This window comes from Platalea leucorodia, assembly GCF_965183815.1.
Source record: "Platalea leucorodia genome assembly, chromosome: 4".
NCBI lineage: Eukaryota > Metazoa > Chordata > Aves > Pelecaniformes > Threskiornithidae > Platalea > Platalea leucorodia.
Window position 1 is genome coordinate 52,134,366 of NC_138826.1, and position 12,879 is coordinate 52,147,244.

Below are 12,879 nucleotides of genomic sequence, written 5' to 3' on the forward strand. Positions count from 1 at the left end.
CCCTCCTGAGATATGATGGCAAGAATCAAAAACTGGTTTTGGAAATCTTTCTGTGTAAAACCAGAGTTTACCAAAGAGGATGCTTTTTATTTCAAAAGATACGTGTTTTAAGCTTAAAGATGAATTCCCTTCTTGCCTGGCAAAAAAAAAAAAAAATTCCCAGGAAATTTTCATGTAACGTGAAGCCACATATAGCTTTCACTATTTATTCAGTTGGGTTTTACTCACCTCTGTGTCTCTGAATCTGTCCTCATAGTCCAATCTATCCTTCTCTACAGATGTAAGCTTTAACTTCAGAGTGGAAATTTCTGCCATAAGATCCAGCTTCTGAGTTTCAAGGGATGTTCTGCTTAAAAGCTCCTGATTCAAGATAAAGAGTAAGAGAACAGAATTATTCATCCAAGGGGAAGAAATCAGTGATTTATTTCTACAGCTAAAGGTCTCTTTCATGGGGAAAAGCATCACACTCTTCCTTGCACTCTCTGAAGCCCTGGGACACAGCTATTACCCATCTGACAGACTCCAGGCACCTAGGATGCATCTGAGATCACGGGGGCACTATCATGGGTTGGCTGCCAGGACGAGAAAAAAGCTTGTCTGTCATCACAGTTGCTCTGGGCAGCAAGGAGCTCTGAGGGGAACCCACCCATCCTGCCAGAGGCTTTAATCCAAGTCTCTTTGAAGTTCAGCGGGGAAAGGCTCAAAGAAGAGCAGGACTGGATTCCTACAGTGTAAAGCAGCACTGTCATCACCAAGTACAAAGACTTTAAAGAAAATATGGTAGAAAATTATCACTTAGTTAAGAGACATCAAGGGGTGCAACACCTTGAAATGCACTGCTCTCACCAAAGCCAAATGCAGTTCATTAAGACAGAATGAAGACAGACAGCGACACAGACACGCGCCTGTGAAATACCTGCTGCAGCATCTCTTCTGTGGCATTCAGCTTCTCCCTGTGCTCCTCTAGACAGAACTCCAGATCCCGAATCTTTTCTCCTTGGGCTTCCACCTGGTCCGTAAGCACACTTACCTGCACAGCGGAGAAAAAGGGATGCAAATTTAGGACCTTGCACCCATGCCATATGTGTCACCTGAAGAACTGTATGTGAGTAACAGTGCTGGCTGGGCCACAGATGAAATGGGACCACGGCGGGAGGAGGAGCAGCAGCAGAGCTCTGCAGTGGACACAGCGCGTGGCAAAGGCAACAAGAGAGGAGGGAAAGCTCTCCCCTCATGCTTACTGGGATTTCAGCCAAAGTGCTGGCGGATGCAGTGCAATCCTGCATCTCCCCTCCTGACTTGTCCTTGAAGTTTTCACAAGGGTTGGCTGCTGCATTTTACAGCCAACAATTATGCCTTTGCTGTGACAATACATTAACTAAAACCCACTAGCTCCTACCTTAACAACCAAATAGCTAAACCTCACTACATACGATTTATTCTGCTTTCCAAGTGACTGCACATGGTGTACCACAGCGTACAGCTTCTCCTTTTCAGAACAATAAAAGCAAAGGAGGTTAAAATGCAAAGACTGAGGCTAGGCAAGACCAAGACAACACCTTTGACACTGCAGACCGATTCCCATTTTGCCTTTTTTGAATTAAGTTTTTGTTTTAAACAGGCTCTTTCGAGGAAATCTGCAGTACTGCTGGGAATGAAGGCAAGCTGCCTAGAGCAGAGCTCAGCATTGTCACAGCCAGCCCTTAGGCCAGGTCCATGCCAGGGGACCACAGGACGCCTGCGCAGACCAAGGGGTGCCAGCTAGTCCCGACTCTGATGGCAAGAGTGAGCCAGCTGGCAAGAGCACTCGGGGCTGACCCAGTCCAGCCCAGCAGCAGGTGAGCAAGACCTCCAAGGAGCTGCTCATCTCCTCCCGCCCGTTGGGCAGTCCTGCAGCTTTTGTCACTTTTCAGGAGGACAGGACATCTGTCACCTGATGCGGACAGCATGTGAAAATGGTGATCTGAAGGATAAACATTAATGTCAGAAGGTGGTCACTCTGCAGACCTGCTCACCTAACAAGATCCAAAAAGAGATCGGATATACACAGAAAGAAAGCCCTTTAGATTTTTCCTGCAATCTAAATTCACACCTATCCTTAATCTGTGTTAACTCTCAGGTATCAGCAAGCCTTCTGAACACTGTCCACGATGACACAACAGCAAATAAATCCTCAGAGGTTTTAGCACATACTATTAAAAAGTCTTATGAATGCAAGAGCAGAAAAAAATAATTTAGGTGACTACTCACTTGCAGAACAAGAGATTCCTTATCATTTTCCAGACGAGCCAGCCTTTCTTGATACACATCTCCATTCCCAGATATATGTCCATTAGTCTGAAAAAGACAGCAAATATTGTGTTGTCAGCTATCGTACGACAAGCATCATTCAATGTTATCAACACACTTAAGGAGTATTTTCAGTCTGCACAGTTCAAGAACAGATTTAAAGTGTTCTTCAGCCCCCAAAGGGTTACAAATCAAATAAACTGTCAACAAAGGATACACAACCACCATTCAGGGCAAGAATTGTTCAGAAGCTTAAAGATGAGAAAGGAAGAACCTTTTGGTGACCCAATTCTGCAAAAGTCACTTACTGTGCATTCAGCATTTTGTTAACAAAATTTCTGCTCAATGATGTACTATGCTAAGCCATACTTGCGAAGACACAAATACCCCAAGACATTCAGCAAGTGAAAAAAAAAATCAATGTACAATCTACAAAATGTGCATTATGCTTCTTGCAAGTCAAACAATTTTTTCTAAAACACAGTAAGAGACATCCTTTTACATCGGGCACATTTTATTGGGTATGGGTGAATGTCTGCACTCTAAACGCATCTCTTTATAAAGCTGCCTGAGGCTAAAGAGAAACAAGAATACATGTTAATGCTATCAGAGAGTTCAGAGGAATCAGCAACTTCCTTTCTTCATAATAACTTCAATGCTTTTGAGCAGCGAGAAGGATTTTACTCTAGCCATATTCAAAGCTGTCTCTAAGCTCTTTGTGATGGACGCCACAATCAGGTCTCAGCTCAGAAAAGAAATTCTTGTTCCCATCATTGCATAAATCACTTAGAAGAGTCTGAGAAGCTGCTCTGAAATCCAGCGTGCTCAGTACAGAGGCTCCCACCAAGTCCGAGGGGCCTTGATTTCCCTCTGAATCTGGGATGAAAAGAAACCGGGTGACTGATCCTCATGCCCCGGTGAGTCTGTAGCACAACCCTGCCATGAGAGGCCACCCCCACACAGGAGCTGCAAGCCTCGGGCTCCTGCTTTGAATCTCCCTTTCAAACAGCCTGTCTCCCCTGATTGCAGAGGATGCCTCAGGAAACATGCCAGCTAAAACTCCTTTTCTAAGTTACATGCCTGACTTTGGGTGACGGGGAGAAACTGCCTTGTTTGAAACCAGAGGAATAAAATGCCCACCAGCACCACTTAAAGACTAGATGCAAAGCAAACAGGAAGGGGTGAAAAGTATTTGACTTCACCTTAGCGCTCTCCTCAAGAAATCAGGCTGTATCCTGGCAGCTTGTAAATCAGTGTGCAGTTGCAAATGTGTCTCCCGAGCATAGACGTGTAACCTTTACGAGGTGACCATAACATCTCCCCCGAAATCACTAGAGCTACAGCAGACTGAGAAAGGATGCTCTCTAGTAATTTGTACCAATACCTCACACCATAATGATACCCTGAGTCTGAATTGTTTAGCAGTAAATTACTAGGCCTTCCGACCATCAAGAAACTAAGCACCAAGGCAGAAGTACTCTAAACTTCTGAGTTTGCTCTGTTTTCCCCCTGACCTCTACCAGAATTTATCTCATGCCATAGGATTTCCATTCAGGATCAGTGAGATCTTCAGTTTTGTAACAGTTTTAATTTAGGTGAAAGAAGTCGAAGGGCTTCCAAAATAAACTTCTTAGCTGCTCAACTAGCAGATCATGCTTTAAATTTTGTAACTTGACTTGTATGCAAAACAAAAAAAATGAGGTTTTTGCATACTTTTGCTATTCTGTAGCTTCCTTCTCATTTAAAGACCTCCAACACATCTCAGGCATTTACTCAGCCTCCACGAATACAGCGTCTGTATTTTGTAATATACAACACATCTATCAATCCAGTGTGTCTCTGATGTAGGAAAGTGATATTCATCCCTCATTACAAGCCGGCAGCCAAGGTGCAAAGACGGCCCTCGATCGTGCCGGTGCTCACGTGAAAAGTCCTTGTCAAAGCACAGACTTGACTCCCTGCCTCCCAACCACCACAGAGGCGCTCTCACCACTGAACCTCCCGATACCTCTAGTCAGTGTAACCAGACACAAATTAACCAAAACCAAAGACTGCATAAAGAAAATGTCTCGAGGTAAGTATTCATTTCACACTATGATGAAAATGTCTTTACAATGCTGTGAAAACCGATGAGGTGTTAAAGCAGAATGTTAGTCATTGTGCATAGCATCTTGCCAAGACACCTTTGTTGTTAAACTCTGTTCTCGTTCCTCAAAAAAATATCCTGTTTTGCCCAGCAGATTGTACTTAGTTTTAAAATAGGAGCATTTAGAGAGTGAGAGTTCAGGCCACAGCTGCCGTTGCCATGAGAAAGAAGGAGGAGGTGATGGGAACCCCAAAGAGGAATGGAGTAAAGGTGGTTCTCCCACAAAACCAAATGCAAAGTTGTCTTTGCTGGCAGTCGCCAGAAATATTTTGTAAAATCTGCATAAAAACAGATCTCCTGTGGTATACCAAAAACAGAAAACTTTGTGTACAACTCAACAACAGTTTGCTTTTTGCCTGAAATGTTGTTAACTTCTACATAATACCTGGGACTAACTCTCCATTTTAGGTATGAAAAGGCAAGAAGTCACTGACTTTGGTTATAGTGGGGAAAAAGATGAGAGTTGGAGAAAGGATGACACAGAGGGGTCACAGCAGCTATTTCAATAGCAGCAGCCCCAGCACCTCCTATGGTGGTGCAGAGATCAGGGACCTGCAGGCAACGGCCACACGATTCCTTCCCGCATCTCTCCTCTGCGCTGTCTTCAAAGGTAAAAAGTTGATACCTGGCATGATTTTCTTCCCAGAGAGATGAGGAAAGAAGAGAGGAGATGAAACACATGAAAAGAAGAGCAGGGTAATGACGGCAGTGGGCAGGACTGAAGAGAAATGGAGAGGGAAGATGCACAGTGGATGTGGGAAAGCACTGCATCAGGAGACGGGTGGAGGGAGCCCCAACGGGGACGAACGGGCTGCAGGGAGGTCTGAAAGATGCCAGGAGACCCGGTGTGTGCAAAACCTGGGTGAACAACACTCGGTGTGTCCTTCAGGAAGAGTTTCTCTCCACCTGGGGACCTGCAGCCTCCCCCGGGACTGAGCCTGGCAACTACTCACTCTGCAGAGCAATGGCTCTGCTTTAACAACACCCACCACCACCACCACAAAAAAAGAAAAGAAAAAAAACAAAAGAAAAGAACAGTAAATATTTGACTCAACAGCAACGGCAAGAGTATTTGGGGCACTTGGTAGTCCTGGATCAAATTTGTAGCATTGAAGTCAATACAGGATTAACATAGTTTACTAGCTGTGTAAGACAAGCTTTGCCATTTTCCAAAGAAGGCTCCTCTTCATCAGCAACTTAAAACCTATGTTCAATTAAGTGGTTAGATTTAGCATGTGTTTTCAATTTAGGGATTAACTGCAAAACACTGTATGGGAAGAGAATGCAGATTTGCCAATACTGATCTTAATCCTAAAAACAAAAGAACAGTTGTCACGATGCCACTGAGGCTTCGCAGAAGTTTGAGGTTAAGCATTACTTAAAATGCCTTATAAGATCAGATCCAGTGCACTTAAAAACTCTGCAAGATCAATCCATGGCTAATCTGTTAAACACATGTGTAAGCTTTGTCTACAATCATGTAAGTGTAAAAATCCACACTGCTCTGGAGGGAATTATTCCTGTAATAAGTAGATGCATCACCAGACTTCGACAGCTTGCCTGCTTTCAGTGTTTAATCCATTTTCTCTGGAAGTGAGTTAGCATTCCAAACCACAGGAAAGTTTCTAATAGCTGCTGTTTTAAGCCTCCTAATAAAAAAAAAAAAATCCATTTCCTCTCAATTGCTGAATTCTCCTTTCAAAAATAAAACTCATTTTTAGCCTACTGCAGCTGATACCCTCATTTTCTCTTCTGCTTTTGAGACAAAATAAGCAGAACAAATCACACTGTTCTTGCTGAAGATGCAACTTGATTTGTATAGAAGGAGCTGCCACTCCACAGCATCATTTTCTTGTACGGCAGATTGCACTGACTGTTTTGACCACCACAGCCCAGTCAACAGTTGGGCAAGTGATCTGTCCCTGACATCTCTTTCCTGACCATCTGGAGTTAAATTAGAGCTCATCAACATGCTTATGTTGTTCAGATCATTACCATACACATTACCTATGCTTAGCTAAGCACAGCTACCACTGTTCTGCCTGTTCACTCAGTCTCGGTTTTAGGGAGTCCTTTGCAGGGGGGCTCCTCCAGCCTCAGCTACCTCAGCATCCCTTGGTGTGCCACGGGCAGACCCTCCAGGTTTTCCAAGCAAAGTATTCGCCACCATTTCCCGTGTCATACAGAGCCATTGACAGCCTCACCCTCCCTAAGTATTGATTCCATCCCAAATTCATACTGGTCAAATCTGCCTGAACACAATCCGTACCCGTGTTTAACCAGTTTGCATGGGAGCCCACCGCTGCCCTCCCAAGCCAGCATCTCCTGCATTTCACGCCTCCCTACTCATCGCTCTGAATATCTGCAGCCTGCTCCACATGCTCTGGCAGCAGGCAGACAGACGCGCTGCTAAGCTTTTCCTAAAGTTTACAGATTAGTTCCTCCCTACAGAACGAGTGGAGGGGGGGGGAATAAAACCCACTCAAAACCCCCGCATTATCTTTTAAAGGCTTCACTACAATAGAAGTGAATTCTGAAAGAAAGCCAGCTTAAGACTGACCTTCACTCTGAGGAATTTACCTGAAACATTTTCTAAATGTAAATAACACGGCTGTTGAATAAGGAAGATGCAACCATTTCAAAATATGCAGTTTCTTCAACAGCAGCTCAGCTGGTATCTGCTACAAGAGAAAGACAAAATGCATATTCCCTACCAGCGTTGCCCAGCTATGGCTTGTCACTCGGAGAAATGCAAGAGCCAGAACAAACACAGATACCCTTACCTTATTTAGCCAGACACAGTGTCCGTGAATGTCCCAGCTATACTCCATGCTGGTCATGACTATCTTCATGCATTCAAGGGTGCGAGTGACTGTGGCAGGCAGCCGAGGCTGAGAGCTGCAGCCCCAGCACCGCAGGCGCCTGCCGTGCCGAGCGGCGCCGTCAGGGCTCCTCTGAACCGAGACGGAGAGGTTAAGTGACAGCAGGTTTCCTCGTCTAACCAAGGACGGAGGCGAACGTGGCAGCGGAGTGGGAGATGTGGGAAGCGGAGCTGCGAAGCAGCAGCGCTCCTCAGGCGGAGCAAGCAACTCCTCTGGGGAATTAACACATCAAAGCCCGGGAAGATCAACCCTTCTTCCAACCTGAGCCTGCTACTGGGATCCCAACACACAAAGGCCAGGCAGGGAGGCGGAGGAGGATGCAGCAGGGGGGCGCAGAGCTGTGTAAACCTGATTGGGAGTAAGGGCAACCCCATGCAGGTGGCAGCTGGCCATCTTGACCCTCGCTCCTCGCTGAACAGCCCCCTGCGAGAGCAACCCCCTCCTCTGCACCCTGCCAGCACTGCAGAAATCATCCAACCCAAAAGCACACAAGAGCGATTCCGATCGCTTTACCTCACTACAATGTAGACAGAAGGGAATTTTCTTTTCTTGATGGGCTATTAATTGCAAAAGTACACATGTTAATTCACTTGTAGGTGCCAAAAAAACAGAGGAAGGAAAAAGTTGACTCAACTGTTCCAGGTCTCACGAGTGGCTTGTCTCAAGTTTGTGTCATACTTAAGAACCACATAAAATGCAACAATAACAAACAACCTCTGTCCTCACGTTTAAGTTTCAATTTACCCAGTAACAGCAGCAGCATAACAAAGCCTTGGTATTTTTGACCAGCGAGCCTGGCTCTGGGAGTCCTGTGATTATCTGAAAAAACACAGCTTTTATTATCAAAAAGAAATGTTTACAACTAACGCAGATAGATAGATAAAAATCTGAAAAATATGAATACTGAATAACCCAGAACAAAAGAGCAGACAAGAAGAAGAGCAGAAGCCGTGTGTTTTAAGCCAGACTGATGCATTTTTGATTGGGAATGGTGATTTTTGATGGCTCTGCCATCAGGGCTCCAGCACAGGACTCCATGGGTTGTTCTTAAGGCCGACAAACTCATATCCATGACACATGAAAATGCCATGCCAAGACGTGCTATAAATGAGCCCGTATTATCTTCCAGTGTTAAAAACACACCAGTCTGGATGATCACCTTTAGCAAGAAGCAGGGTCCTGTGTTTCAAGAACTTTCAGAGGTAGATCTCTCACGGACAAAAAGGATTGCCTGGAGGCACTTTATGATGACAGACTGAAAGGGTATCACAAGGCTCCTTTCATATTGCAGCTTGAGGAGGGATCTCAAACAGGTGTTTGATGGTAAACGCCTATGTACCGCACATTACCATAGGACCTTTCGATAGCTAAACTCGACATAAGCACAAGTGGAGCCAAATGAATGCACTGTACGCCCACACTAAGACAATCAAACAACAAACTTTGGTTTGAAGACAAGATTTTTACATGAATAAGAAATATGAGATGATTTCTGGCTAACCAAACCGCTTCCCCCACTTGGGAACCACCCTGTCATCCAAATAGGCCAATATATCTCTGTAACATTACAAGCTATGTTTATCCAGCAAGGAAAACTTCTCTCTGAAATCTAATATCCCTTCATATTAACTCTCATTACTCCCAGTCACTCTCTGGAAGAACCAACTTGTTGAAGAAGTGTCAAAATTGGAGGCTGGTCTGTGAAATGACAGATCTGCTATCCACAACAGCAACACTCTGGATTGCACAAGCCGCTACAGGTACCACAGCTCAAATTAACTATCATCTTCAGACGAGCTGAAAATGTTCTTCAAGAAACCTTTAGAGGCCATAAAGTTTGTTTTCCTTTAATGATCTTATAGTCAATTTCAGAAATTCACTTCTGGAGTTAAAAAAAAAAAAAAAAAATTCAAATTCAGAAAGTCACTTCTGAAGCTAAAACACCAGTTGCACTTGCTGTGGATTTAAAAAAAAAAAGTATTATCCTGGCTCTTTTGTTCCAGAAGCCCATCCTTTAAAGAGGAGAAGACACACAACAGGACCCGCATACACAAGTTCAGATCAGGAGCTTGGGGAAGCTGCCTCGGAGGTGTGGGAAGGCACTGTCCACCCACTTCTACCCTTCACCCTCCTTTTTAACAAGACACAGTTGGTTTCTTCTTTCTGGGAAGACTGTTGCATAAGATGTATTAAAAGAAAAAAAAAAACAAAAAAAACACCCCACCAAAAAAACACTGTCAAGAAAAATACGAATAACCAGAAAGAAGACTGTCTCTTGTTTGTTTCTACTGAAGAAAAACTGGAGCAACATTCATGACTGGGAGCAAGTTTTCTGAGAATTATTCTTCAAGAGATGGATCTATCAACTTCCAGCTGGACACAACGGGTCTGCCATGGTCTTGCAAAAGGCAGAGTTTCATTTAAAATGGTCTTGTTACTGGTGATGTTACAGATTACTTGCATGCTGTCTATATTCAAGCCAGAAGCTCCATTTTCACAGAGTACAGCACATGTTTTATTAAAGCACACATCAGAATATATTTATCATTTCTGTTGATCAGGAGAAACCTGAAAAAACTCCAAAAGTTTGGAATAGTTATGATCTGGCTATGGATTTCAGGTCTGGTCCCCAGTGAAAGCGCACAGTCCCTTTCCAGACTTTGAACAAATAGCCTCATTTGTAATTTTAACATTCACCTGCCATCCATTTACACATGGAGATGTGAGCAGGGTTTCAGCAACACAGAGATCAGGTTTGAGCTGTAGACGGACAACTAGAAATGACGTGTTACAGTTAAACTGGCTTGTTTGTGCAGCACAGATCTGCATTTTCAGCTTCTCCAAACTCCCCGTGGGGACCATCCGATGGATTCTCTTGGAAGAGCTCTGCCAGATGTCCGGGCGCTGTACGTGTGCTCTGGTGTCACGTGGCCATCTGGCATCCACCAGTTAAAAAAAATCAGCATGAGGCATTTTAACTCTTTGGCCCTTTTTGAGTGCTTGCATCGACTTATACACCAAGAGGAGCCGCGAGAAGCGGTACAGGGACACGGGGCAGCCAATTCTGGCATGGCAAAACTGAATGCTTTGCCCCGTTTTACAGAAGCGAGCAACTTTGGGAGATTGCTGTCAGACCCTTTTCCCAACTAGGGCATCAGCGGTTTCCCTGCAGGGGCCAGGAGAGGATTTTTCTCTTGTGACACACTGTTTGGCAGCAGCGAACACTATTTTTGTTTTCCTCTGAGACACGAGAGACTTGCTTACAGCTTCAGATGGGATGTCACGCACCAGTTCCAGCAGCTCGGAATAGCCTGGTCGATGCAACTTCTTCATGCGTGGAGGATTAAACCAATTTGAAACCAAGGAGGTGTCCTCCCTTCCTCGATAAGGATGGGCACAGTTGCAGAAAGCCTTCCTGCAAATCATCCAGCCACTTCCCCTAACACCTTCCTGCTCGGACAGGGAACTGGTGACACCTGCAAATCCCACACTTGCAGCACAGTACAAGGTGTAATGTTCAGTCTTTCCTACTAGGGGCTTTAAGGATGCCAGAGGGTACGGGGGAATAATTTCAGGCAGACTAAGGAGAAGCATAGATGGAACAGCTACTTTCTGCAACCTTTCGCACGTTTTTTCCAGTGCTCAGGAGGCACTAAGCTGAATGGCACAACAGAGCCTTTCCTCTCCCAGATTCAGCCCATGGCCGCAATGAAAACCATTACTGTCTCGTTGCCATGCGATGACCCACGTCACGCAGGTCTGAAGGACCTTGTTCCAGATCCTAATAGCCAGGCATCCCTAAATCACACATTCGCCGCCACAAGGGGCAGTGACTGGCCTTCGCCTCATTAATCTCAACAGACACTACAGCCTCTGGCCACACTGCTGGGTGCCTTCACTCCAGAATAACATATGGTGGGTGAGCATCGCTAAGCATGGACTACTGATGTCTATGCATGCCATGGGGAGAAGTTAATTTTCCAAGGCTGTTTATTTGGCATATAAACATTTTTTTATTTATAAAACCCATACTTGCATGAAACCTGTTATGTCCCTTGATTTCTGCTCCGCACAGAGCAGACTACTTACAGCGATGTTCACTGCTGTACATTAGAGAGGAAGGAAATGCTGATGTTAGCAGGAACTCTGTGTGTTTTAAAGATCTGACTTGAATGTCACTCCCATCTCCTCCTCCTGATCTCAGCGTTGGCTGCCATGCTTTGACAGCGGGGGCGAGATCCAAATCCCACTGGAGGCAGCGGGAAAGCTCCCACGTGCTTCATTAAGTTTCACGCATTTGCAAATGCGCAGTTCAAAGCGAAGGGGGAGGTGTGCAGAAAGCTCTCCCCTCAAACCTTTCCACAAGAGCTAGGCAAGCGAGCCTGGCTGTGCTAGCCCAGGTCCCCGTCTCTTCCCGCCGCACTGCGCGCAGCCTGCATGCCGCTATATGGCGCGTCGGGTCACCCAGCGCTAGCCCCAGCCCCACGCCTGCCAAACCTGTGGCTGGGGAGCACAGGCCAAACGCAGTCCCACACCCACCACTCCGGGCTGCAACTGAGAGCTGAAATAAACCTCTGTATCAAGATAAAAACATTTTACGCAAGGTCAGCCATGACTCCAGCGTGACCAAACCCTTTCTGAGGGGGTGTGATGCCCGTCCTGGGGAGGGACCAGGTGATGGTGGCTGCCTGTCCCAACAGCAGCAATGCATAGGGTGCAGCACAGGGCCACCACGGTGGCCTGTCCTGTCCTGCATCAGACCCAGCCTTCATCAGATCTGGCATCCCCATTTCAGCAGTACGGCGTTACCTTGGCCAGTGCCAAGTGTGTTAGACGGGAGGACCTGGACACTGCAGTAATACGGATTTTGCAAAACCTGCAGAAGTGCACACCCACTGCTGGTGTCACTGTTACAGCTACAGGCTGACTTAAACCCTGAAGCACGGCCTCTGGAAATAAGTCTTGACTTCCACTGCTGGAGCTTTGCTGAAAACTGTGCACACCCACACCATCACAACGCAAACCCTGCCACAGACCACGAGCACAAGGACTCCTATTTGGCCCTGCTAAGAAGTCACCGGTCACAGGGCACCTGGAGGTAAAACCAGTGGGTTCTTTGAAAATGATGCCATGTAACTCACCTTCTGATAAGCACAACATTTTATTTCCCAGCATAGCCTTCAGGTAGCCTGCACTCGAATAGTATTTCATTTTTTGGGAAAATTGAAGTCTTGGGGAAAGAACAGCCTTGTCAGGTATATTTTGGCATATTTTTAAAGTAAGGATGACAAAAACTGGTAGATTGTCACAAACAGAGAAAATAAAAATTTGGTTTGGTATCCAGGTTAAAGGGATGCTGAGCTTATAGCACTCACTTCTGTTATAAAGCAGGTAAGGAAGCTCAGCAACACCACTGGTCCCTGTAGAAAATATGCTGCCAAAAATGCTTTTTAGTGAAAAGTTCATATTGAAAACAGCTTTTTTTTCTCCCCCTTTTAAGTGTCTGATTCCTATAAAAATGACTTTCCCCAAACCTCTGAGATGAAACTCCAATTACTGAAA

General features: G+C 45.4%; 1 protein-coding gene across 8 annotated transcripts in view; it reads right to left on the bottom strand.

Moving 5' to 3' along the window:
* Positions 1-12,879, bottom strand: part of PPFIBP1 (PPFIA binding protein 1) — a 114,910-nt gene that overhangs the window by 38,617 nt on the left and 63,414 nt on the right. For 6 of the 8 annotated variants that reach the window (XM_082310849.1, XM_082310848.1, XM_082310847.1 and 3 more), the window contains exons 5-7: positions 2,251-2,337; positions 917-1,030; positions 229-360 (exon numbers count right to left, since the gene is read on the bottom strand). In XM_082310849.1, coding sequence (XP_082166975.1) covers positions 229-360; positions 917-1,030; positions 2,251-2,337 — 333 coding nt within the window. Of the gene's footprint in view, positions 1-228; positions 361-916; positions 1,031-2,250; positions 2,338-7,218; positions 7,328-12,879 lie in introns of those variants that run through there. The other 2 variants (XM_082310850.1, XM_082310851.1) reach the window with 2 other exon arrangements.